The sequence below is a fragment of the Ascidiella aspersa genome, chromosome 7 (genome assembly GCF_963924565.1).
Source record: "Ascidiella aspersa chromosome 7, kaAscAspe10.2, whole genome shotgun sequence".
NCBI classification, from domain to species: domain Eukaryota; kingdom Metazoa; phylum Chordata; class Ascidiacea; order Phlebobranchia; family Ascidiidae; genus Ascidiella; species Ascidiella aspersa.
The window spans coordinates 19795070-19823033 of record NC_139453.1 but is presented as its reverse complement, the minus strand read 5'-3'; the positions used below and the strand labels follow the sequence as shown (position 1 = coordinate 19823033).

The window sequence follows — 27964 nt, the reverse complement described above, 5'->3', positions numbered from 1 at the left end:
TGGAAAACATGGGTTTGCAGTTATATTTTAGTTACATTTGTTGGTTTGTAATTCCTGCCACCTTTATGGGCATAGGTAACTTATTTAATTTAGTTTTGTTGACTTTTTCCGAGTATTAACTTATATTCGTTTATCTTCGGTTTTACTAGGAAAAGGACAACGCCAAGATATCACTTTGGTGAACGACAATCCACTCGTTAGAAAAGATGAAGTGTCTTATTTTAAATGTGTCACGGATGAATTAGAAATGTCCTACACTCCCTTCAAACGAGTCCAGGATACAGGTTTTAACTGATTTTTGTATCTAGTATATAAAATAGAATAAAGACTTCGAGTTAAAACCGTTTCGTATATAAGAAATTTCCCGCATACAATAAAACGTAGCCTAATGAAAAAGAATGATTTATTGTCTTCGAATCAGTTGATATTTATAGACTGTTTACCAAAATAAAACAGGTAGGCTATAAAGACATTAAATCATTTCGTAATATATAATTCTGTAAATTTTAAGAATTAATTTTATGCGTATAAACTAGTTATCACTAAACAGTCATATATCATGAAACTAAATGCATTATTAATGTAAATGAAACGACCCTGGATGTGGGGGGTCACGGTTAATTGTAGGAGAATGTGCAAATAAACTCTTGCATAATTTCATTGTGGTTATTTACACCAAAACAGCTTCAAAAAATTCGCTCAAAGTGCAAAAAGTACAATTAAACCGACTTTTTTTTAAGTTGCAGTACTTTCGATTTAGTATTAGCGATGAAAATCATTGTGTAAAACAGGGGTTCTTAACCAGGGGTACGTGTACCCCTTGGTGGTACGAAGCACCAAAGCCAGGGGTTTACGACATGTAGTGTGAAATTATGCGCTATTTAGGCATATTTGTAAATATTGCGTAAGTACGAAAAGCAACAACAAAAAAGTCATTAGTAAATTGACCTATTGTTTGTGTGTTGTAAATATTGTTGAACTTGCAAGACTGTATTTAATGTATGCATTCAACACGGAAGTGATAATACATTGCGTTTAATTCCTATTATTCAATTTAATTTACTTCCGTCGGTCATTGTAGGCAGGGGTACGAGAAAATTTCATTGAAGCCCAAAGGGTACGAGCGCTAAAAAGGTTAAGAAACACTGGTTTAAAATGTGATTTACCGTATTTATATTTTTTATATCGAACAACAGTCAAGGCTAATTTTGTAGCCATGATCACTGTAAGACATCTATGGTACAATGACATCTCGGTTGAGTTCACCCGCTTAAATTCGCAGTTTTTCAGCAAATTATTTTAAAAATGTCAACTAATGTTAAATAGAGTTTTAAACAAGCAATAAACATCGTAGTGCTAAAATTACGATTTGTTAGCTGTTACTTGCTTAAATGTTTCACTTTGCCTGACATTATATAAAAATTATAACGTAAACATAAGCTTTTATAAAAAAAAGGAAGCATTTCTTTAGCTCAGGGAAATCTTTTCCCAGTCTTGGACCAAGACCAAACACAGCAAATTCTTAAATTAGCACTACCGGTACCCATATTGTGTTAACGTGTGGTTTTCAATTAATTTATGAGGGACGGTCAGATGATTTTTATGTGATTGTAAAAATGTCTAATTATTAGGGCGATTATCTTTTGACCAAAAAATGCGAAATTTTGACCTAAGAATTTGAAATTTTGACAAAATTTGACTTCAAAATATTTTTTTTGACAAAATTTTGACCTTCAGAAATACATTGATCTAAACAACATATTGTTGTTTGAAGTACTGCATTAGAGTATTGGCGTCGTCAACCACACGTTTTATATGTTTTACTGACTACCGGTCGAACACAAATCAGATATTTTTTCGAGTTAATGCAAAACCCATGAAAATGCTGATTGTTATCTTTGTCATTTGAAAAAGACAAACGAGCAATACGCTGGTTATTTTAGGAAAATATTGTGTAAACAGTTGAAATAGACCTACAAAAAATAATTTTAAAATATTTACAAAGATCTATAGTTATCGAAATAGGAAATGGGATAATTGCTAATCACAAGCGAAAAGACAGCAAATACTGTTCGAAACATTTGTCTAAATCAGATATAACCAACTATAATGCCAAAAACGAAGTTCAGATGAGCCTAATGCGATAAACTATTCTGCAAGCTCGCGTGTACTATATACTGCTCTAATGAAGACATAATACACTTAAAATGTCTTTAAATATAACTCACAACTAAATTTTGTTGCTAACATTTTAACTGAACGATAGTGTTAAAAAGTTGACTAGAGTTTTTTTCAATTTTGTAAACGATTTATGTGCATTTTTAATCGATTTTGACTTGAAATAATTTTGACAAATTTTGACCTAACGTGTAAATTTTGACAAAATTTGGACTTTTTTTGACATGTCAAAAAATAATCGCCCAAGATAAAACAGGGCTCATAAAGATTGCTGGATAAACTGACATATATCAAAGTTTAAGAAATTAAATTCTTAGTTCGAGAGTGGTTTAATATGACCAGTATATGCTCTCGATGTTCGGTCGTATTTTAAGACGCAATGTGTTTACACAAACTGCGATAAAATATATTTAAATATAGATGACGTTTTCAAAACTGTCATTGTTGAGAGGTTCTATGGCATGTGTGGCGCCTTTATTATGAGAAGATTCATTTACAACGCAAACATAGGCTATACTAGAAAATGAGGTTCGCTCTAAGCCTAAGCTCATAAATATTTTGATAATTTAGACAAAATACTGTACATTGGGCAATGCCTCGTGCCCTGCAGTTTTGAAAAGCGGCGGCGGGCCTTATAATCTAAAAATGCATATCGTATGCTGTATAAGTTATATTCAAGTTGCGATATTAGCTGTGATATTAATGTAATTAAGTCAATAGTTAGGAGATGCTAGCCTACCATATTGAGACGATTTGCTACTATTTTAAATCAAATAAAAAAAACATGATTTAAGCAGCAACTTTTCGTTGGGTAGTCTCACATAGTAGAGCATTTAAAACAATCAAAATCACTGAGACGTGTAGGCATTACAATTCTGTAAAAATGCAGGAAGTGGCACAAGACTCGCGGCTATGCACTTAATCGGGCCAATTTCTCCCGAGGAATGGCCTGGAAAGCGTTTAAGCATGTACCCAGATGATGGACTGAACCGAACCGGAGTTTACTCCTGTGAGGCAAAAAATCTCAACACTCACATAATGGCGAAAGTTTTTGGAATTAAAATAGGTAAGAATATAGCCAACAATATGTTGATAAATGTCGTTGCAATGTTTCATTGGGGCTGTGTACTTTTGAAAAAGTTTGATTGGTATCTGAGAATAAAATAAAATTTTGTACAATACAAAACACACAAGGAAAAGTACTAGAGTTTTCGTTTGTTTAAATAAAGGAACGACAGGAGGTATATGGCCGGAGCATTTCACCTACACTGCGAGCGTTGGTGACAAAGACCTTCAAATCAAGTTTAAGTCGTTTGATCCAACCACAAACGCGGTCTGGAAGTACCGCGGACAAGTTCTTAGCGTTACCCAGACAGACGATAAGCTTGTAAAAACCTTTTCTTCGGTGACACCACAAAATGCTGGCATCTACGAATGTTACAAACCTCCAGAACGGGAAATGGACATATCCACCTACAAGTAAGTATTAATCATAAACTGGACTGTTTTATTTTACACCGAATAACAAATATGACACTCTAATACAGTGTTTCTTAACCTTTTTTACTTGGGGGCGCACCTAGAGACGTTTAAAAACGTTGCGGCGCACCTTGCGAGCGGAGCGAGCGCGAAATGCTTGAGGTGTACCAATATTTCTCTTAAATTGCCTGCAATTTTGTATTATATAGGTTTTGTAGTTGCATATCTTTAAAGCAGGGTGGGCAATTATTTTTAACCGCGGGTCGCATGAGAAACACAAAATGTTGTGGCGGGCCGGGTCAAAAATAGGATCTCAATTACATGCAATATGACATCCTACTCTGACGGTATAAAACAAATAAGCTACCAAACTCCTTATTACGTTTGTAGCGAAAGTTTGCAATTTAAGTCGAATTTTAAGAAGACGTCGCACAAAGCGCGAAAAAAAATATTGTTGCTTTGCAGTTCTTGTTGTTTTCTACTTAAAAGGCTTGTGGAATCAATGAGCTAAGCTTAATAGGAAAGTAAAAAATATATGATTTATATAGAAGGACCTACATTATTTTTTCCTTTTGCTCGCGGCGCACCTAGCAGCCTTCCGTGGCGCACCGGTTGAGAAACGCAGCTCTAATAATACACATATCATTGTTAGCCCTATAAGCTATGTCAAACCTACTTCGACAAATCAAGGGATCCAAATACTTAAACTAAATTAAAGAAACGTATTCCTTCAAAAAAGGATGTATTCGTTTAAAAGGAGTTGGTTGCAATTGGCTTCTTAAAAATATCGCCGAGAAGCGAGATTAATGGATGTTGCAGCCTTTTTGGGAATGGCGGAATACAATTTCATTGATTGTATTTTATTGCACGAAACACATTTTTAGTTGTTTTCTTATCCACTTTGAGTAACTATAGCGTTATCAATTAAAGCACCAAATAATGTATAAACCAGTGTGTGTAACGTTTTTTACTGACGTAACAAACATGTGTGTCCAGATTAGACCATAGGTCAAAGTTGCATTCTTGGTAACTGACTAATCAGATATAGTTGACTCGTTGAGACTATTTGCCCTCTCAGAGAATGCATTTTTGGATGGTCACTGGACCCTTGATAAAAAAAGACACCAATAGGCTACTTATTTAGTTTAAGTCTAAATTTACCTTTATATTAAAGCAATTCTTTCTATTTCTTCGATTATGGTCCTCATTAAAAGTTTCACTTGTTTACTCGACTTACGCACAGAAGATTTGGTAAAAATAACGCAAAATGTGTAAGATTAAATGAAATAGATTATGGTAAAACAGGTCAACGTTTTAACAGATTGATATAGCCTGAATGTATCCTAGGGTTACCTATTTATTTTATCTAAAAAAGACCACTCGACCAAGGAATTCTTCGATTAATTGTTCGTGAATGTCCAGCGAACAAATGGGGATATCCTGACTGTGAGAATAGCTGTACTTGCAAGAACGGGGGTGCATGCGGAGCGTTTGCCGGACACTGCATTTGCCCGCCGGGATTTCGTGGTGAAAATTGCGAAGAAGGGTGTGGCGGCAACAGGTTCGTATTTAAAATGCTTAGTTTAAACCAAAAAATTCTGTTTGAGAACCGTTACAAAATTATAGGATTAGAGGCGCGGTAATCTATTTCAACGTTGGAACATTTTGCCTACCCACACAAATCGGTCGCAGGTTGCTAAACCTTACATGTTCCTCTGCGACTTGTTAAGACGCAAATATGTAATCCTTTTTTAAAATACTTGTAAACGTCGTTCGAGCATGCCATTTTAGCAGTGTTGTAAAGAATTAAGTCATTGCCTTACGTGCACTTAAGTCACTGTTTTCGAATGACTTGACTTAAGTCTTTTGACCAAAATGACGTGACGTGACTTGACTTGACTTAAGTCTTATGGACAAATGACTTGACTTGGACTTAAGTCGTTTGTCATTGAACTTGAGATTAAATTAAGTGTTTTTCATTAAAATTTATCTCAAGTTTTGGACATGAAATACTTTTATTGCTGTATTTTACATTTGTGTTAATTTTTTAGTTAAATCGTTGCTTATAATCGGACGAGTTTATCAATTTTATTTGTTCAACAGTTTACTTTTATGTCTTGACTTGCTCTCATATTGACTTAAAAAGGGCTTGACTTGGACTTGACTTGCTATTTTTGCAAAAGACTTGGACTTGACTGGGACTTTAGTCATTTCAAAGTAACTTGTTTACAACACTGCATTTTAGATGACAAAGCTGGCGATTTAAGCATGTTTTTATGAAGATTTGGATCATCTTGTCAGTATCATTGCAAGCAAGATGGAGCTACGCACGGTAGCGATGCAGAGGAATGCAAGGGCAAGCTGTTTTGCCTCCAGGATCCGTACGGCTGTTCTTGCGGCACAGGATTCAGCGGACTGGAATGCACCAACGGCAAGTGGTTTTACTGAAAAGATTAAAATAAAGATTAAGACAATATAATCAGAATTTTCTTAAGAATAGCAGAATCTGCCTCGACCCGAATGGCGAAAAGATTAAGATAAGTCAGTAAACTTGTTTGACGATAGGTCAACAAATTCCTAAAGGTTATTTTATCAGATAAAAATCTGAGAACAAGCGTCAGTGCAGGGAACACCACACGCCGTTAGATTCACAGGACGAGACGAGTCATTTCAAGTCAAGACTTTTAACTTCGACTTGAGTCAATTTGGTTTTGAAACGTCCTTTGTTTTTCAATAAGCTCATAATAAAATCGTACTGGTGACTGCTAATTAAAAAGGTACTTATACGACAGTCAACCGTTTTTGTGACTATAAACCCAACCAGGTTTGATTAAATGACAACTAATTCCGAGGCTGCATACGACCATATGGATCATAATTAAATTGGCGAATATGCCAAATTTTTGATGTTTTAAAAACGTTTATTTTTAAAAGTTGTTGCACAAATAATTCACATGAAGACACGAACAAAACAAACAATTTTTATTCAGGCTACATATTAAATAAGAAAATTCATTACGATACCTTTTTTGCTTTTGAATTTTATTCTAAACAAATAATGCTTGTTTCTTCATAAGTTGGTAACTTTTCATAGCATACTGCAAAGGCTTTTTCGTCAAAAATCAAATCTTTGCAGACTTACTAGAACAGGCATGTTTCAGACAGTTATTTAACTTAACTCTGTATTTTTAGTTTGTTGATGAGAGCATTAGGTTTTGACGGTATGCATTGGGTCTTAGAATAAATATTATTGATAATAAACTTGGACAAGTTACGAACAACGCATTTGCTCGTCAGATAGCAACTCGTTTAAATAAATCGGACTTCAGTTGTTCAACCTAGTAAACAGTTGGTTAACATTATAGTATTTATTCAGGTTGTGCGAATGGACAATTCGGAGCGGATTGTAAACAGGAATGTCACTGCAAACGACCAGATTTATGCAACAGATTTACAGGAGTTTGTACAATGGGATGTGCCCCCGGTTGGAAGGGGTCCTCTTGCCAAACAAGTAAGTAGGTCTATAGAAGGGGTGGGCAAACTGAGGGTTGCATGTTTTTTGTAGCTTTTCGTAAAATTCCAAAAAAATTGTAAAGGCTACCAAAAGTACCGTTTATGAACGCTTTCTCTTTTCTTCATTTCGGCAAGCATTTCGTTTATGACGTACCATTAATAGAATCCAAAGATTTAGTTAATAGCAAGTCAACAATATTTCATTGCTAAGATAGTACACTTTAGCAGTTTAGCTCACAATTTTGAAGCTCTCTGGTACTTGTATTTTCTGCAAATGGCTCTTCCATTGAATGCATTTGACCAGCTCTGGTCTATACGGTACTTATAGACCAAAAATGCTCTGTTAAGGAGCCTTGTTAGCCTACTTCGGGGTTTGTTCAAAAGAACGTTTAATACATTAAAACTCTGGACTTTATCAGGTGTTAAACCGCAATGTTTTAAATAAGTTTGTTTGGTAATAACTTGCTTAATGATCGATTGATCATGACAATAACTTCAGTATATCGATGGAGGCTATAGTTGCATCAATAGCAAGACACGCTAAACATATTTTATAACTTAGCTGAGCTTCATTTGTACCCTTCATACCAAAAACAACGGTTCGGTAAAACGATATACTTTTCTGTGAAGACTCCAATTTCGGGGCTTTGCACAGAGAAATTTGTGACTTGTGAGCGTTAGCATTAGTGGGCACGAATGTACGGGTACTAAAAAAAACAACCTTTTATGGCATAGCAGCCATAGCTGATCCAAAATGGGTGACCAATTACCTTATACCCTCAAGTTTTATCTTTGCAGTGTGCGGGTAATGTCTATTGGTAGAGAAAATTTCCCAACCATGTATTGTGGAGGAATGAATTATATGACACTCATTTTTGTGTATTGCTGAATACATCTTACTTTAGTTACGTTATTGAGTTAAGAGCCAGACTACGGCTCGACGGAATCTACACATTTGGCCAAAGTCGCCCTCGGGTCTCCTCAGCGCTCAGTCTTGAATATTAGCGATCCATTTTCCTTGTCTACTATCGTCTATTCGATCGGTCACACACTCCTAGATCATCTCGAAACTTCAATACAAAAATGGTACAGGATCTAAAGGTAATAATAATTTAATGAACACGTGATAAGGTTTTGAAAAATAAACGAAAGAAAACCGTTTGACATTTGTTATGCACATTCCATAGCATTTTGTACATCGGAATTAGGCGAAGCTGCCGCCGCCGCCAGGCTGCAATCCGGTGGTAACTGCAGGAAAATACATTTTAAGCGTAAAGTAGCACCTCGACTAGATATTTATTAATAATCTTAGTGAAATGCAAAAAAGCTGGCCTGACAAAATTAAAAGTAAACAAAAAATATCAGAAAAATGACCAGGGAAATTACGCTGGGGCAGGTTCCCAACCTGTGGTACGCGCACCACTATAGTGGTAGGCGAAGGTTGTTCAGGTGGTATGCGAGTAGCTTACGTTTTGTTTTGTTCACAAAAACCTGGATTTACAACTTTATATTTGGTGTATTTGGGTTTTGTTAACATAAAAAATCTGAAGCCAATTCATTGTTACGTAACTATCCCTGTTGTTTTCCACCATTACGATCTTCAAAATACAGGTCATGTCAATTGTCAACAAGGAGCACAGTTGCTTTGTAAAGTTGTACAACGCAGTGGGACAGTGGGCGTTAATTATGTCAAATGATAGCTCTTGACAAATAGCATCTACTGTTTTATAGCTTAATCTACAAACAGCATTGAACAATGCAAGTTGTAAGCTAAAAATACAACAAAAAATATGATTCGAGCAAATTAGTTATTCTGCAAGTGGTATACGTAACAGTATACAGAGCATCCAAATGGTACGAGATCGTAAAAAGGATGGGAACTCCTGAGCTAGGGGAATTTGTAAGTTAAGGGGCGATTTTAAATTCGACGAAAAATCACGTTTTAAATATAGGATGAGCCTGTTCAAAAACTTAATCTAAACAGTGCAGGTGTTTTCGCAAGCGAGGCGAGGCAGAGTTTGACTGAAGTGTATACCTCCTTATTGTTATGTCACACTGTGCTCTGTGTACTATGATTTACTACGATTTACTACGAATGTATATATCAAATCCTTAAGATTGCCGTTTATTTAAATTGGGACAGCTATACTTTTTTGGGGTGGTTGCGCCCAATTGTACATACGGAAGTGGCAAGTTAGGATAAAGGCCTCTAGCGGTAGCGACACATTTACATTATAGAGCTTGCTTTACATGTAGCATGTAGTGTGGCGTCAAGTTTTTTTCGATCGACCAATTACTCAATAACGTTCGCCTAATCATTAAGTGTCATATTGGGCGAGCGACTACATGTAATATGCCAGGCGAAGAGTTTTCTCAATCTACTTGAATGCATTAAGTTGATAAAGTAACATTCCACTTTAAAACGTGTTGGCTTCGACAAAATGCGCTACGAAGTTACTCAAGATCAATCAAGGCTAATATTCAGCGCGCTTAAGAACAGCGTAATTGTTGTGGATTGCTGGCACCAGCAGTAGCAACTTTGTATTCTCTACACTTTAACAGCACAATATTTTGACTGCAAAATAACAGGTTACGTTTATAGTTATAGAAAGTAGAAATGACACAAAAAATGTGCTATAAATGTGACTAAATTGCTGAACAGTTCTTTTCTCTTATTGTACTCCTTATGGTACATAAGTCTCTTTTTCGTATTTAACCAACTTACGAATACTTTTTCTTAGGGGTGGGAAATAAATTTGAATAGCCGATAAAGAGGTCTACGGGAAGGCTGAGAACCATTCATTTAACCTTAAGTGTCCACAAACATACCGCAATAGTTACTACGAATGGCGTTTCTAAGCATACCTCAAGGTCTTCCATCATTCGTATGCAAACTAGGGGCTCTCCGGTTCGCTTGTGTTTTAAGTTCTCGCCTTGTTCTTCTATCTCCGGCTCGCTCTCAGTGTTCCGTTCGTCGTCTTCTTGATATTCAACGTCGGACAGCGTTTCTCCGCAATACACAGGCTGCATACAATCACTGTTTGAAAATAACGAACTTGCGCACTTTACCTCCCCTATAGATAAACAAGTGTAGAAATGCGAATAAATCAAGTAGAGGAAGTTAAAATATTTTAGGCGATATTAACCGACAATGAAAAGCAAAGTTTTTCAAACCTGAGGTTTGATTGTGACCAGTGTAAACTAGAATAACAATAGTGTCATTAAAACACAAATATATATATATATATATATATATATTTTTTTTTTTTTTTTTTTGTGACGTTCTATATATTTTATTAGTTTAAAATATTTACACCTACATTAAAATGGCCATCATCGTCAGAATTGTAGTCTGCCATGTCTTCATCCAAAATGTTTCGATAATCATCGAACTTGGCTTTGGAGGCTTCTTCGTTGGCTATGTAATAAAAAAAAACGTAACAACTTATCGATGTTTGTTAAGACACATTCATTAACTAGTTTTAGTATGCTGAACTTGCATCTGGCAAGTTGAGAAAACACAACATACCAGTGGCAGACAGTTCAGACTTTTCCTGTGAATTATCTTCAATATTTTCTTTATCTTGTTCCTCTTCCGATTCTTGTTCTTCATCATCATCCATTTCATGGAGAAATTCTTTCCTTTTTTCTTCAACCTTTGAAAAAAATATGTATATTTTTTGCTTTCCAATGGTACTATTTATCTATTTTGAATTTGGCACAAAATACTTTGGCTTATAGATTAAATTGATTTTGATACTAAATATTTGAAGATTAGAATGATAGTTTTTATTAAGCCATCCAATAGCATAGTTGAAAAGAGAGGATTTCTGGATAACTTAAATAAACATGGTAGCAAAGTAAAAAAGAAAACACAGAACATAAATTCTCTTACATCATCAAACTTGAGTTTAAGTAGTTTTGATTTTCCAATGGCGACTTCTTGAACATGAACCCCTACTTCCTCATCACCACTTGAAGCATCATCATCACCATCATTTTCTTCATCTTCGTCATTATTGGCAGTTGGTAATGGGGGCTAAAAAAGTGGTAAAATGATAATTTGGTAAAACAGTAAAAGTATAGAAAATTTTACCTGGATTTTATAAAAAATCTCAATTAAATTCATTCGCACAAACTCAAGCTGTGCTTACAGTAGTAATTTATATGGAGCGGTGCAAATTAGTGTTACTACAGACGCGCAAATATTAGGCTGCTTAAATATCTTTCTCAGCACGATATCCAAAGTTTCCAATCGAAGAATAGTGTTGTGAAAAAATGTTTTATTTGTTAGAATGTTAAATAACAATTTATCTGCTGCAAACTATCTTACTAAATTTATATATAAATAAAAAAGAGGCAAAAAAAGCATAGATACAACTTGATTATGTAAGTCTTATCTTATTCAAATATCAAGTGAAAGCAGCAATTTTTTAGGGAACTCATAAATACTGGAAATAGTACAGTATTTTAAGGTTTCTATAAAAAAACTATCCCTACCTTATAATCTTCAGTGTCTGATGCTTCATCAAGAACAATATCTTCATAAACATCTGTGAAAAATATTGCTTTATTTCAAGCACAATTGGCCAAAAAGGTCATTCCATGCCAATTCACCAGGCCATGTAACCCATGGTTCCGGGTTCTAAAAATTGTTTTTAATAGTAGAGCAATTGTTTTAGAAAAAAAATTCTCCAGTTCCTCTATCTGGAGTTAATCTTTTTTTATAAGAGCACTTTATGCTCATTAAAGTACAACTGACACAGTCAAACATTTTCATATGTCACTTCTTGCATTTTCTCTTTGACTCCACTTCTATAAAGTTCAAAAAGGTTGTAAACAAACAAGAAATAATGCACCTTTTAAGTTATTTTGATATTTTTTGTTTATGCAATTACGCTCAAGCTTATGGTTTATTGTCTATTTTTTGATATTTCAGATGAAAAATACTTCTGTTTTTTTATTTAGCTGCAAAATGTCAAGATTAGTTTGCACTTTATATAAGGTTTAATAGGTTAACAGGTTTACTTCATTGGCTGTTTCTGATTAAAGGTTTTATCCTATTTATGACGTCATTATAAAATGGGAAATTCTCTCATTTAAAAATTCGGGACCCCTCTTTTTGAATATCTGGATACACCTCTGTATCAACTTAAAATCTTTTTATGATTATTGTTGTATTTTGGGTATTATTATTATTTTTTCTTATGGTGTTGTTTACTTAACAATAAGCATTTACAGATCAATACTAATTGATGTAGAGCACAAGATTAATTCTTTAATTTATACTAAAATACTGAACATTTTCATTTATATTTTGTATTGGAAGTTTAAGTGTTAGTTTATCTTTTATTTTGAAGTGTTAGAGAATTTGTGTATGGCATGAATAATTTTTAAGTATTTTATGAAAAGTGGGTCAAACAAAGATTTATTACTATTATGTTGAAATAGGATTTATATTGTTAAAAACCAATTGTTGTTAAGTATTTACAAATTTTCCTTGTTCTTTTGAGTTACTAGAATTCCTTTTTCTATAAAAGTTTTGCGAAAAGCTGAAATGGTGAGTGGCACTAATTTTCTGGTTAATGGAAATGGAATGATCCTAAATCATTTGCAAGAAATGCTACCTTCTTCAAAATCCGATTCTTCTTGTGAGGAACATTCTTCTTGGGATTTATTTTCTTCTTCTTTTTGGTTTAATTCTGTTATTACTTAAAACAAAATTAAATTCTATTATTAGGCACCAATAACACAAGAACTTGAATTAAAGTTGCAAAACTATTAAAATTGCCAACATTTTAAGGATGACAGATGCACTATGATGTGTATAGTTATTAAACCATTACCTTTGTCATTGTTGATGGCAGCCATGTTTTACAATAAAATATTAACAAATAAACATTTAAAATAAATCTGAGTAAACATTAAATTGTTTTTAAAATTAAATAACATAAGATTTACAAAAACAATCTACGCCTTTAACATGTGGTTGTGCGATATGTTTTGTTTGGGTTTATTTGGTGCAATAGACAACCAACCGGGTCAATTTTGCACCTAGCTGAAAACCAGCCTTCAGTCTAAACCAGAGGTGGGAAAATGTAGTCATTGGAAGAGCCATTTGCAGAAAATACAAGTACCAGAGAGCCTTAAAATTATTTCAATACAAAAACGGTATATAATGCAAGGTCAGTGGTAATAAGCAACACAATAATAATAACGGTAATAACAAAATAACACGCACAATATTTATTCATATCAGTCTGTTGTTAACTAACTCTTCAGATTCTGTCTTTTGTTACGTCATAAACGAAATGTTGGCCAAAATATCGAAAAAGAGAGAAACGTTTATAAATGGTACTTATGGCAACCTTTACAACTTTCTCGAATTTTACGATTCAACTAGAAGAGCCACAAAAAACATGCCGGAGAGCCGCAGTTTGCCCACCCCTGATCTAAACCGAAGAAGAAGAAAAACGCCGTACAACCCTATCCACGCCATCTTTACAGTAAAATAAATTGCTTGCGCGGAAACACATTCCACAATCTAAATTTCGCGGGAAAATCAGAGCATTTAATTGCTTGGCCTATGGCTGCATTATAGAAATCTTAATATGTTATAATAATTTCGATTTCCGAAATGAAAAGTAAAATTAATAAATAGGGTTAACAAACAAAAATATTTTTTTCAGCATGCAATCAAAATGAATGGGGAAGCAACTGCGAAAATACATGTCACTGTCGAAATGATGACCAATGCGATATCATGGATGGATCTTGTCCTGGCGGGTATTGTGCGCAACCGTTTACCGGAAAAAGTTGCCAGGTAGGCGGGGGAAACTAAGCAAAACAACTTATTTTCGCGTTTGCAAACTAAGAAACAATTATGTGATTATTGCAGTTTTTTGGTTCAAATTCGGGTAAAAAGAAACGTTTTTGCATCTTTTTTTTAATCTTCAAAGAAAAATGTTGCCAACCCGATCCATACAAGCTTATTTTTCATCCAAATGATGTTAACCAATAATGCCTACGTCGCAAAGAACCCCAATGGTATTGGGACTCGATTCCAAGGACGTATTTACGCAGCAGTTTTTCTGGGCATATGTGGTGTATTTTGAGCATATTATTCAAAACAACAAATTTAGGCGACCTTTTTGACCATTTGTCCATAAAAGTGCTTTGTCAACGCCAGGCACTGAATACGACGTGGTACCAGACATCTTGTAACATACGACAGTAATTTGATCAATCACATTGATTAAAACTATGGGCCTAAGCAAAAATGTGTTAAATTTTAAAGATAATTTTTTCTTATGTAGGCCTACTAATACTACACAAGCTTATTGTCAGTGTTTTCCTTTTTAGATTGACTCACTTAATGAATGTGATTCAAATCCTTGTCAAAATGAAGGAGCCTGCATTGATCAGATATTTTCTTATTTGTGTGATTGTCTAAACGGGACCCATGGTCTGAACTGCGAATTGGGTAATCCTTTTTCAGTTAAAAGCATATTCTTCAAATCTACCCGAGTTGTGTGCACTGTTTAACTTTAGCCTACTAAATAAGGATGAATCCCAGTTAAACTATTGGCCTTGGTCAGTTAGCTAGGAAACAAAAACAAAACATCAATTTTGTGACGTACTATTCCTTTTCGTTTTGACTTCAATTAGATAAGGTATAATTTTTTATAGCCAGAAAACCCATGTAATTTTAAATGTAGGCCTATGTTGAATTGACCTGGATTGTCAGGGTTTTCAGATGTGCACAAATAGTGCTGAAAGGCGCCGAAAAACCGTTAACCAAGTACGATTTATACAAAAGTTGTTTGTTTTTTGTAGTGTTGTTTAAAAGTGTTGTAAAAGTAAAGTGTAGAAGTTAGGCTACCATTTCTATCACTTCAGATTAATCGTTACTTATGAAACGTATTTAAACTTAAGTATAAAACCTATAGTCAAAGAATAATTATGACAAATAAACGCAAAATGAAATATTGTTTATAGGAAGTTGATATGCGACTATAACTTATTTAAGTCTCCAAGTCTCTTAGACAGACATTAGAAAGTATAGGCGTCTAATATGTGTAGTTGGCAGCAGGGCTGGGGAGCCGGAGCCGGAGCTGGAGCCCGGAGCCTGGACCTAAGCATTTTCTCTGGAGCCAGAGCCGGAGCCGGAGCCATTATTATTATTTTTGTGGAGCTGGAGCTGGAGCCGGAGCCGGAGCCGGAGCCATTTTTATTATTTTTGTGGAGCTGGAGCCGGAGCCGGAGCCATTTTTATTATTTTTGTGGAGCTGGAGCCGGAGCCGGAGCCCTTTTTATTATTTTTTTGGAGCTGTAGCCATTTTTCAATTTATGGTGTTAAAGCTAACAAATTATATTTTGTTCCATCTCCAACGTTAGTTAGCCAAAAGCAATTTTTAAAACTTGGTATTGAATAAGTGACTGGTGGCACCGGAGCTGGAGCCGGAGTCATTGGGTGTGTGTTTGATGGCTCCGGAGCTGGAGCCGGAGCCAAAGGATATGAGTTTTTCTACTCCGGAGCTGGAGCCGGAGCCAAAGGATTGAGTTTTACGACTCCGGAGCTGGAGCCGGAGCCATTTAATAATTGCCTGATGGCTCCGGAGCTGGAGCCGGAGCTAATGCTATTTTACGGTGGCTCCCCAGCCCTGGTTGGCAGTCGACGGCCACATTTTTAGTTGGTTGCCGACGGCTGGGCTGCTAAACAGTTGTCCTCACACAAAAATAGTTGGACTATTTAGTGAAAATAATAGATTTGGGTTTTTAACACATTTGATGGATGTAGTCCAATTTCTACAATCAATCGAACATTATTTAAAAAAGTTTTGATAACAATTAAAAGTAGTCCTGCTGGCCGTCCCAAAAGTAGGCCTAGTACCTTAATTGAACTGTTTTTGGCTTGAACTATACCCTACATTAAATATAAGCAAATTGCCATTATTGGCATTTTTTAATGGGTTCACTAAAATATCATAATAGTCGTTTTGAAATATGCCAGTTTAACAACTAATACTTCAGATGATGACGACTGCGTTGATTCGCCCTGCTCCAATGGCGCAACATGCGAGGATACAGGAGCCAACAAGTTTACTTGTCACTGTCCTGGTGGTTTCAGAGGACAACTGTGCGAAGAAAGTAAGCAAACAATTGCCCTTTTGAGTATTGCGCTGTTTGCCTATTTTTTTCAAATTGTAATTCCTGGCGGTAATTTAGTTGTTAGATATTTATTTTTCTCACATTACTGATTTGCGTAACCGATTGACGCAAGAAAAGCGTTATTCCTCTAAATATAAAGACTGAATAAAATTCAAAAATCCAACAGATATTGACGATTGCTTTCGTCATCGATGTGTTAATGAAGCCGAATGTGTGGATGATATCATGACATATTCCTGCAATTGCAAACCTGGGCATTTTGGTCGATTTTGTGAAAGTAAGTTATATTACATCTAATCACGAAACAATCGGTCAACTATAGGCATATTAATTGTTTTGCAAGTGCCTAAAAAGTTCAGTATGTTCAGAAGAGAACGAATCTAGGGGGTGAGGATCAAGCAACAGGCCAACCCCAAAATTAAATAAATTTTTTACCAATGTTGACTACGTAAATTAAACAAAATTTTGCGCTTGCGCAGACTTATCTGTTTTTCTATTATGTTTTTGACTGTTGTTTTAACGAAAATTTTTAACCCCAAAGAATCCGTCTATGATGTGGCATGGTCCGCCGTGTCAACTCTTGAATACTATAGTGCAATATATGCCAAATCTGCAAATGTCATCAAAAAAATGTTGAATTAAAATATGCAATTGAAACAAAACAAAAAACATTTTGTGGCTGTGATTAGCCTAATATTTATTTGTATATTTGCGCACGAGTTCGCTCGAGAACTTAAGGTGTTTTTACGGACAGCTGTTTTATGGGATTTCCTTGTAATGTATAACTCCATGACACCATCCTAAAGTTTTCTATGATTTCCAAAGCAAAATTCTGTATCAACCCCTGTTTGCAGGACATGGCAATAAATTTAAAATACATTTAGATTTTAACAGTTTTAACAATGACACTTTTATTGATATTCGCCAGACAAGGAAGCAGATGGTGAATTGCAACCGATTGTACTGGTGGCAGGAGGACTAGTTGGTTGTTTGGTTATAGTGTGTATCGCTATTGGGCTTTGGTATCTGTGGAAACATAAATCTGAAACAAGACTTCATCATCTTGGCCCTGGACGCTCAGCCTGGTGATTCTGCATTTTTATTAAGTTGCCTAATTAAACGTGCGTTTTTAAGTAATATATTTAGTGCATTTGCGCAATAAAAAGCTCGCCACAAAATTTCTTCTTGTTACGAACGCATTTTACCAAAAAAAAACTTGTCGCAATTATTGTAATGATACAACCAATAAACTTCAGTTAGTTATTTTAGTATTTAAATAAGTGACCAAACAAAATGTATTATGTGCAAACATACCACGAATAAATTTTGGTTGGTTATTTTTTTATTTAACGTGTGGCGCACCGACATAAATGAACAATTAAAATCAAAAAAATTTGAAGTACGAATCTATATTTTAACATGCAGTTTAGTGAAAATAACACTGGAAGGTACAAAAGTTTAAAAATTGTTATGCATACATTGAGTCATAAGTATGCTTCTGTGATAGACGACAAACACAAACGGAGAAAATAATTCCGAAAATCTAAAAATAAAAGCTCAGTGTTAACTTTTACAGTGCTATAGGTTACATAAGACTACGCATGGCAAAATATTTAGACGTTATCTTAGGCATAATTATTATGAGCTTACTTCTGCCAATCCTATTCCAATGCCGATACCAACAATCACCCAAAAATGATCTTCAACGAAATCGACTACGGAATCGTAGCACGCCTGTATAAACCCATTTAGTTTAGTTTACTTATTTAAATGTTTTCGTTTTAACTATAATTTTTACGACATTTTTAACGTTTACTACTGAAACAGATAAAGTGACTAACCTCTTTCCATACATAAGGCCCATTATCTGTTGAGCATCCTTGTGAATCTGCCTTTACACAAGTTCCATTTGCAGCCGTTTTAGGGTCGCATTCGCAGCCGTAGGGAAGATTTTTCTCCCAATCCGTGCACCCGTGGGTAAGTCCACAGCACTCAAACTACATAGCAAATCAGACACATTTAGACACACTGTAATATAGCTTCTTTGTTTTTAAACCAATTTTTTTTTTTTTTTTCAGAGCAGTGACCGCGCGAGAGTGCTCTATGTTTATAAGTAGCAAACAGGTATTCTGTTTTCAAATGACCACCATTCCGATTTATGCTATAGCCAAGGTCATCAGACTGGGGCTGGGCTTCGGCCAATGATTAAATAAAAGAGTGATTGTGACGTCATAAACTAGACTGGGTCACCAAAGCAAAGTAATTAACACAATCGTTCAATTGTCGGTAACTAATTCTTGCTCCTTGTAGAGCTGATTTAATTTATAGTGTTTGTTTTGTTGGCCATTATTTTATCAGCAAATAGTACACGGCGACGCTTCCAACAATCTCTTGCGACGCGCGAATAGAACAAAGTTAAAAAACGATAAATTCTAGGGGTGTAACAATCCTTAGTTATCTTAAACATGGGGCAGAAAGAGTCTAATTAAGAGGGTCATCATGACAAGACGTTATACACTGAAATCAAAAACAAAAATCAATTTAGTTAATGCCTTAATTTATAGGTTAAACGATCAAACAGGTGGTATTTGGCCTGTGGGATGCACTTGGCCCATGTCAATATCGAACCTTTAAAGCAGTTGTTCCCAACCGAAATCCATTTCTAACATTTAAGGGGGAAGAGAGATATTTCAAATTCTTCTGGATTCCTATGTTGCTCTATTGGTAATTTTCTTGGAACATTTGTTTTGTGTGCGATAAGAGTGGCAAGAAACTTTTTATATGTTCTGTAGGGTGCCTAAAATAGTTGGGAAAAACTGCTTTAAAGATAAAGGGGCGTACAAATATAAGATTGCACGACTGCACGTGCTATAGAGGTCTATAAAAGTTGGATACTTACCCGTTTTTCGACAGATAATATTGACTGGACGAATGGGTCAGTTGTGTCATTTCCATTTTGCAACGTGGTGTTAAACGCTTTTTCTATGTCATCTTCGATCTGACGAATAAATAAACATGTCACTAATTATAAGTAAAGCAATTATTTTTTGACTGGGCAATAAAAGTCAAAATTCTGTCAAAATCTACACATATAGTTAGGTCAATATTACCTCAAAGTTAATATCTTTTACAAATGCATTTGGCTTTTGAAATTGGCGTTCAGTTTAAAATATTATCAAAAATTAGTTTTGAGTTACTTCCAGTAACATTTTAATTGCATTATGTCTTCAGTAGAGCAATATAAGGCTTACTCGAAGCCGGCAGAATTAACCGGGCAAACCTGGTTTATCGCATAACGTTTAGCTCGACATTCGAATTTGCTTCAGATAGTTGTATGTAGATTTAAATTAATGTGTTGAACTGTATTTGCTCTGTCTTTTTCTGTGGTGATTTGCAATTATCCCATTCCTATTTCGATAATATGATATAGATCTGTTAATTTAGTATTTTTTTACATTAATTTTCAACTAGGCTAACTATTTACACAACAATTTTCTAAAATCACCATGCATTTTGTTTTTTATGGCATTTCTAAAGCTGTTTGTCGTTGTAATATTCCAAAAATACCAACGAGGCAGAGTATAAAAGAAATATCAGTAAAATACCAAAAATAAGTGTCTGACGAGTCGACGACCCCAAAACACGAATGCTACACACAACAATGCACTGTCTCAAGTTTAAATCAATGTTTTTCTTCAAGGTAAAATATTTGTCAACATTTTAACTTTATAGGTAAAAATATCTCATTTTTAGGTTTAAAAAGATTAGTCTACTTGTTACCAATAACATAAAACACAGGCATTAAGCTTTTAGGTCTATATGTTAAACATTAACAACATGTTGTTTATTCGGAATAACGACAGTGTTGGCCGGTGCACGTTGTTAATCATTATTCTTTAAATGAGAAATAGGTATTTCACCAGTCGTACCATAGGAAAACGAATAAGCAAAAACAGACTGTTTTTTTAAACAACACAAACCCGCTTCTAATTTGGCTATATACAGTATTAGTTATCTAGTTTAAAAAAAAAATAAAAAATTACATACCGAACTGTGATTGACAGCTGCCCATATTCCGATTGTTAATTCAACGATCAAGATTATCGCCAAAACCACGGAATACTAAAATAATAAATAGATTAAAAAATTGCCGTTGTCGAGAACAATCAGATTGCTTACCAAACCGAGGAGGCATCTGTTTTCTGTTACAGCCCCGCAGCAGCCAAAAAACCCAATTGCAAACATTGTGCCTCCAGCAGCCATTAACACGTAGCAACCTATATATAAGTATATATATATATATCGTAAATACAGAGTTTTAGATGGACGGACGCATTATGTAGTCAATGACAAAAAACGGTTTTACTTTTGTATGCAATAGGTCATCCGTCGATAGTTAACTCTTGAGATAGTGTTTTACTACAGGCTAGTACAGCACCTTAATTTATTATCTTTATAAAGCTTTGTGCTTTATTGGGTACAAACTTCTATTGCGAAATCTATTGCGAAATGTAAAGCAATTTTAGAAACATTTTTTGAAAAAACTATAAACTGTTGAAAGTTTTGTTTCACTTGTTACCTGAATAATAAAACGTAAGGTTGGCGACTGTGAAAACCGCTTCAATGTCATCATTAACTCTTAAATATATTCCAACGCCGAGTACCGTTGCTCCTGCAATCTAATAGGTTGCATAACGATGTTTAGAGTCACTTATATCGATGGACGGTGATAGTTTTAACTATTTAAATTTGCAGTTTTGTATTAGTCTTCCATTATGTTACTTACCCAAACAAATATGTTAAAGGCGAACAGCAGGTACTTTGCACATTTTTTGCCACAATCTTTCATCTTTAAATAGTGCTGTAGAGTAGGTCGTAAAAATACGCTAATTTCAAAGCTTTAGAGTAATACGTCTGTCGTCTAGCATGCACTGTTCAACGCTTCGCTCGATGGTTGCGCGGTGTTTTATGTCTTGGAGAGCGATCACGAGTTTTCTGTTACGTCAACAAATATGCGCTCACATGACCTACAATGCCAATACTTTCGTCACGCGCGCAATAGCACATGATGCTAGTATCTACAAACAAAAAACATTAATTGCGTTTACTTTCTATGTGTCCAGCCTTCAATTAATATTACAACAAAATATACCTATATATACCGAAAACGTTTTCTCAAGTTTTACCAACGATATCTTAAAATATAGCTGTAACTAAGCCATGATTATTCTTACATACTTAAAGGAAATAGTTGCGGTTTCTACAAAGTTTAAAAGTCAAACTAAAAAAAACCTGAACCGATACCCTTTTAATTTCGCGTTAAATACATCAACACAAAGTAGGCTGATCACCATGCAAAACATACTGACAATTTTAGTTTGCAATGTAAGGCAAATATTTTGTATCGTTTTCAAATTTCGTACTCGAAAACTCCGACTAGAGTTTGAACAGTATCTGAATCTTCATCAAACCTGTAAAACAAAGCAACGCATGATTTAATAGCAAGTTTAAAACTCTAACCTAATTTAGAGGCAGGTTATAACAAAACTACACGCATTTGGTCACCATTGTAATATGAACTTTTACACACGAGACATTTTGTTAATTTATTACTAAAGTCAGGACTAAGACAAAAACTTCAGATAAGCAACTTGAACAACGTTTTTCAATCTACATTCTACATCCTCGTATTTACAAGCGAAAAAAAAACGAGTGAATGTGCCTTAATCTTAAATATACTAATGCATTTGCAAAAAACAAATAAATGTAAAATAATCAGCAATGGTACAAGCTTAAATTGTTAAAGCCTGTACTTTTACAGCAGGTAGCCTACTTACCAGCAAAGACGTTGAAGAATATTAATTGGACGTAAGTCCTGCTGCCTTGATAAATATCTAAGATGTTGAACAAAGAGTTCGTTGTCTTTTTCTACAATATCCATAATTTGTTTGATAATCACGTCGGACCACCTCAATTGAAGTGGGGGCAAATATGCGTCCCAGGTTAAATCCTCCGTGATGTCACATTTCGTGTACCCACTTTCCATAGATGAAATCTCGAAGTCCGTTTCAGTATTTTCCTTTGTATTAGTTCGTCTTCTTAAAGCAGTTAAAACATCTATGTTTTCCTTCTTTGTACATGGGTACATGTTCTTGTTAGTGGCAGCGTGGTTGGCGCATTGCTTTGGTGTTTGTGAATATTGTCTACTTATATCGACCGAACTGGTTGCCGCACTCGTTTCGCAGCACATGTCATTAGACGCTCGATTTGACTCGAACTTGGTTTTATTGCATTGAACAGGGGGACATTTACCACTGTTTGCAGCTTCGTGTTTTACGCTTGATGAAATGAAACTGGCGGAAAGGGTAGTCAAGTCAAGCTGCACGACGGGTCGATCAAGTCGAGGGGTTATCTGTTTGCTTTCGTCACTTGTTGGCACGTATGCAGGGTTTTCGTAGGCCTGAAATGATTGCTGGAACTCGGCCTTGTAATCGTCTAACAACAAATTTGAAATTTCTTTTGACGTTTTTTTAAAGCGAGATATTAACTTATTCATAAGCAGAAACTCATCAACTCGAGAATATGTGGAAGTAATGACTATCTAACAATGTTTACGCTAGTCCAACTCTTTCATAACGGCTAAAACCTTGGGATTTAAAACTGCATAGTTTGACTTCTCTGTCCAGTACCGCCATAATGGTTTGGTTTTTCAACAAGAAGCAGCCGGCAACTTAACTCAACATGGCGATAAATTATTTATTAGGATTGCTCGGCCAGTCGTAGTATACGGCAGGGAAAATTCCATATTCCAAACACAAGGAAAAGGGACACTATGGTCCTATTGCATTACGTTGCAACATGTTCGTTTTTACATTGATTGAAATGATTTTTTTTTTTTTTTTGACCATATGACCATTTTTTATAATGTTTTTTATGTTGCAGGCAAACACACCAAATTATTAAAATTATCCACCGAGAAGAGTGTTTCGCTAAAATTGCTTAAAATACTGTAGATTTGTTGGCATTGTGGCGTTTCCGAAAAAAGGTGTGAAGCAGGCCTGCACAACAAACGGGTCGTCAGCTCGCGTAAGGCCCACAAAGTAGTAATATTTTTTGGTTTATCTTAGGGAAATTGTCGATATTTTTCTGTTGGTCGGTCAATGTTCGCGCGTTGCAAGAAACCAAAATGGTGCCGGTGAAAAAACGTTTGTCGCGGGGCATTCCAAACTAAAATCTTATATCTATTCTTTCACACAACAAAGTTTTTAGGTATATCTTAATTAGCATTGTATTAACGCAAAGTAACGTGATCAGTCAAGTGTAGCGTGATGAAGCCAAGTATATTTAGTCGGATAGTTACAACCAGTGTTTTTTTAAGGTGTTTTGGGGGACCGAAACGGTCAAATTTCTCCAGCGGTTGCCCAAACTTTTTGGTATTTAAATGAAACACTTGCGGTCTCTTTAAACTACTTAGCGGTCACCCAAACCAAACCTTAAAAAAACCCTGGTTACAACCCGCACAAAATCCCTTTTTGACTATATGTTTAATTGGCATTGTCCACTGTTCCAACAAAATAGTGACCATAGAAGTTTTAATTTGAAAAGATCTTACGTTTTCAAACTTGACGAAAACGAGCTTCATTGACCAAGGAATCTATTTTCTATACTAAGTATAGCTATACGGTCACGAGGTAATTGCGATAAGTTTGTTGAAAATAATTTCCGCTGTTGCATAAAGAGATTTTTCGCGTATTTTGCAAAATTTAGCAAAAAAGCAAAAAAGCTTAGTTACGATAAAACAGATAATTGTGATCATTTGTACAACGCCATTCGATTAAATGCAACTTAAGTCGTATCTTTTATTGTGAGGCTGTATTTAGTTAAACAGTTCAAGACACAATCAGTTGCAAATAACACAGGAACGACGAGGTTTAATCAAACTTGAAACTAAATTTTTTACCATAGGGGAACCTTTTTTTGACTTCAAATTTTGTCGAAATTTACACGTTAGGTCAAAACTTGTCAAAATAAATTTAAGTCAAAATCGTTTACAAAATTAACAAAAATCGCATCAGGCTTTACTAAATTATCGTTCAGTTTAAAATATTTTTAAATTAGTTTTAAATTGCATCCAACATCATTTTAACTTTAATATATCGTTATATGACCAATAAAGGCATACGCGAGCCGGCAGAATTTACCACACACGGTTGGTTTATCGCATTAGGTTCGCATTAAAATTCGTTTTTTGCTTAATAGTTGAGTATATAGTTGGATATCTCTGGTTGGACAAAGGATTTAAATGGTAGCTCTTAGTTTTTATTCAAATATTTTTACCTTGTGGAAAAAAACATAAATGTTTGCTTAATAAATTTTTGAGATACCCCGAGTGTTGTTCGTCTTTGGCATTCCACAAGTTGTTCGTCGTTTGATATGCCAAAAACATCAACTAAGCATTTACAAGATTTTGCCTTATCCCGAAAGAATAACTGATTTGTGTTCCACCGGTCGTCGATAACACATCAAAAACAGGCGAAAGCCGACGCCATCAACACTTATGGAGTATTTCATACAACAATGCGTTGCAAAATAAATATATCCTAATAAAGCGGAAGTATAGTAGTTAGGGGTAGGGGCCATATTTTTTAAGCCTAAACTCGGGACACTTTTAAACAGTCACAAGATCTTGTATTTGTTTTGGTCATTAAGTATGGCGGTTAGGTAACGTAACAAAACACAGTGCTGTAAACAAGTTATTTGTGAAATAACTTTAGTCCAAGTGAAATATTAAAAAAAAATAACAAGTCAAGTCCCAGTCCTTGGTCTGAAAGACTTGGAGATGTTGGGTTGATTATGAGAATCATTAAAGTCTTTGCCCGATGAATCTTCCCTACTTCTCCAATAAGAGTCTGATTACAAGTCCACACAGTTTTTGTTGGCTGGTGTTGAGTAATCCAGCATGCAAGCCAGCAAGCAACAACCTTTCTGTTTTATTGACTAGCCATGACTGGGGTATATTCATACAACGCTCTGGCTTATACAAGTTGAAAATTTGCATGAAAAAATGACGACAGGAAATATAATATTATACAGCGGCCTACTTCACAAAAGGTGCGAATGTTTGACCTGGCGATTACTCATATCGTTTTTTTTAGTGTTACGCAAGGAAATCTTACTAGTATATCATTACTGGACAAGCTTATGCACTAACAGTCAACCCACCATTGGACCAGTTGTACGCTATAGTGACGTAAGAATTACATTCACCTTTTACGCAAGAAAATAAAAACGCACGCCGGGGTATCACTCTTTTTTTACCACCAAATTTGTAAAAAAACCTATCATAACTAGTTTATATCAGTGCAACGTAGAGAGAAAATGTTGGCTGACTGAAAAAACGGAATCAATCAGAACGCCGGGACAATGCCCTTAAAATCTGCTATGTTTCGGCTAACACGGGACGTACCGTATGGCAAGCATAGTTAAAGGGGTTCACGGGATGAAAAGGGTTAGCAACCACTGGATTAGGGTTACATAATATGATTTAGCAGACAACTTTGACATACTTTATTTCATACAACAATGTCCTTATACTTTTTATTATTTTTATTTTGTAAACTAGAAATAAAAATAAACTGGATGAGACCATGTATCTTGGTGTTGTTAAAATTTGGTTGAAATTGTGAAATCTGAAATACATTTTTGCTTTGCTTTTTACAATTTTCGGTGCCAACTCTGGTTTACGAGTTGAAGATTTTCACCACAAAGTATACAATATGCATTAATAACCTTTAATGTTACCTCACCAAACAAAATAGACCTTAGAAAAGGAATACCGTGGGTTAATTTCATAACTATGTAGTATTACAGTGGTATTTTTGGCGCTGGTCTAGAATTCTACCACAACGCACATTATTTGGGTTAGGTTGCGGGTTTGGGTTAGGGTGGGTCAAGTATTAGTGTTAAATAATAATACTTGACCCACCAACACCCAAACGCTAACCCTCATTCTTACCGAATTATTGTGCGTTGATTTAATAATTGTGGTAGGATTCTAGACCAGTGCCGTATTTTTTTCTCATATTATACTGTAATATACAGTGACTGATCAACTAATGTAATTACTTAGTCAAGCCACTGTTTAAATGAAGACTTGACATGTGTCGTTTTGGTAAAATGACTTTACTTGAGTATTATGGACAAAGACTGATGTAAGTCATTGAGTCAAGTGACTTGCGCTAAAATCCAATTTTTTTATTTAACATTTTATTATAAAATTGAACTATTTATCTCATGTTTTGCATGTAAAACTGTAAGATTGCCACATTTTCTAATCTTTTCTAGTTGAATTGTTGCACATAATCTAAGAGCTTTAACAAGTTTAATGGTTTATTGTTTTGTTTTTATATTAAGTGTTTTGAGTTGACTTACTCCTATAGTAACTTGACTGGGACTTGACTTCTCAACCGACGACTTAACTTGTTATTTTTGAAAAAGAATCGACTTAAACTACTTCTCAACCGACGACTTAACCATTTCATAAAAATGAAAAATTTAGCGAGTTTATTCCTTGCGAATTTCCTTAAGAGTAGACCTAATTATCCTATTATAAAAATTTTTTGTTTATAAGTTGTGGTTAGTTTTACCCAAAGGGGATAATCTGAATGCAATGATTATTACAGGAGTGATGTGTGATGTGTTTTTTGAATACCCATACAAGAATAAGTTGATCTTCAGAAATATGTAAGTGAGCAAATCGGTTGTTACTCAATTTAATCCAAAGTCTGCTACCTTGTGTGCAACTATAAAATGTAACACAAGTGCTCTTGAGTTTTTTCTTTAAAACAACCAAACCCAGCAGCCTGAAAACTGAACATGCTCCCTAATTTTCATACATTAAGCAAGTGGGTGCGATTTTTGACCACCTAGTCACCCATATGATTTTTTTTCCTTGCCTGTTTTTTTTATTGTTCACTCCGTATCCAGATTGAAAACTTTGGAAAATCTTCATGCAGTGACAGCAGATTTAAAAGTTTGACCTGTGCAAGTGATTAATCAGGATGAATCTCCCCATTAAGTTGCAGCTTTCGCTGCACATTTTTTTGAACATCGCTGTGAAATAGCTTTAAAACTTTAGACTTACTTTTGAGCAGGCTGGCAGAATTCTGCCAGCCTTCTGGTGACAAGCATTTTGGGCCTAAATTCTTCGTTTTTTTGGTTGCGCCCCTAAATTTTAATGATGTGTTCGCCTAAGGAATGTATCAACTTTGCTATGTTTAGGCGAGAAACAAGGCTATTAATAAGTTAAGTAGTTAAATGCAACATACCATGGTATGCATGGTGGCTATGAGCTAAAAATCTCTGCATAAAACAGAGACACAATCATAGCAAAACAGGACAAAGTTTGCGCCAAGCGCAAATTTTTTTGTTTGCGTTTACTTAATTGAAATGCCAAAAAGTTGTTTAAGCCTTAGATGGAGAAGCATGACCCATGCCCATGCGAATGTTCTACCTCCCCATTTAACAGAATTGGCGACTATACGGCAAACACACAACAATTCTATGATCAAAATTGAGTATTTTTTTAAAATAATAAACAATCTATATGCCTAACACTGGCTTT

The 27964-nt window shown here is 35.0% G+C and overlaps 4 protein-coding genes across 5 annotated transcripts; 1 reads left to right on the top strand and 3 right to left on the bottom strand.

The window, feature by feature from the left end:
• Positions 1 to 8: 8 nt before the first annotated feature.
• On the top strand, positions 9 to 17430 carry LOC146138202 (uncharacterized). Its single transcript, XM_083394535.1, has 12 exons — positions 9 to 12; positions 150 to 284; positions 3068 to 3244; positions 3408 to 3657; positions 5033 to 5218; positions 5940 to 6088; positions 7034 to 7168; positions 13860 to 13993; positions 14533 to 14653; positions 16204 to 16320; positions 16508 to 16618; positions 17270 to 17430. Exons 1-12 carry the CDS (start codon positions 9 to 11, stop codon positions 17428 to 17430), a joined length of 1680 nt encoding a protein of 559 aa, XP_083250661.1.
• LOC146138203 (uncharacterized) lies at positions 8291 to 13083 on the bottom strand. Of its 2 annotated transcripts, none has more exons than XM_083393245.1 (8): positions 13017 to 13083; positions 12798 to 12881; positions 11671 to 11723; positions 11066 to 11209; positions 10700 to 10826; positions 10491 to 10588; positions 10036 to 10194; positions 8291 to 8418 (listed from the first exon to the last, which is right to left on the bottom strand). In XM_083393245.1, exons 1-8 carry the CDS (start codon positions 13039 to 13041, stop codon positions 8341 to 8343), a joined length of 768 nt encoding a protein of 255 aa, XP_083249371.1. In that variant the 5' UTR covers positions 13042 to 13083; the 3' UTR covers positions 8291 to 8340. The 2 variants fall into 2 exon arrangements, with proteins under 2 accessions (XP_083249371.1, XP_083249372.1); XM_083393246.1 differs by having other exon boundaries at positions 11671 to 11711.
• A 212-nt stretch (positions 17431 to 17642) lies between the features above and the next one.
• On the bottom strand, positions 17643 to 21272 carry LOC146138201 (CD9 antigen-like). The gene is made up of 8 exons (XM_083393247.1): positions 21128 to 21272; positions 20921 to 21020; positions 20521 to 20618; positions 20389 to 20463; positions 19241 to 19339; positions 18183 to 18338; positions 17992 to 18075; positions 17643 to 17884 (listed from the first exon to the last, which is right to left on the bottom strand). Exons 1-8 carry the CDS (start codon positions 21188 to 21190, stop codon positions 17810 to 17812), a joined length of 750 nt encoding a protein of 249 aa, XP_083249373.1. The 5' UTR covers positions 21191 to 21272; the 3' UTR covers positions 17643 to 17809.
• Positions 21273 to 21466: 194 nt separating this feature from the next.
• LOC146138200 (uncharacterized) lies at positions 21467 to 23026 on the bottom strand. Its single transcript, XM_083394243.1, has 2 exons — positions 22179 to 23026; positions 21467 to 21812 (listed from the first exon to the last, which is right to left on the bottom strand). The coding sequence occupies exons 1-2, from the start codon at positions 22895 to 22897 to the stop codon at positions 21752 to 21754; spliced, it is 780 nt and encodes a 259-aa protein (XP_083250369.1). The 5' UTR covers positions 22898 to 23026; the 3' UTR covers positions 21467 to 21751.
• Positions 23027 to 27964: the final 4938 nt, after the last annotated feature.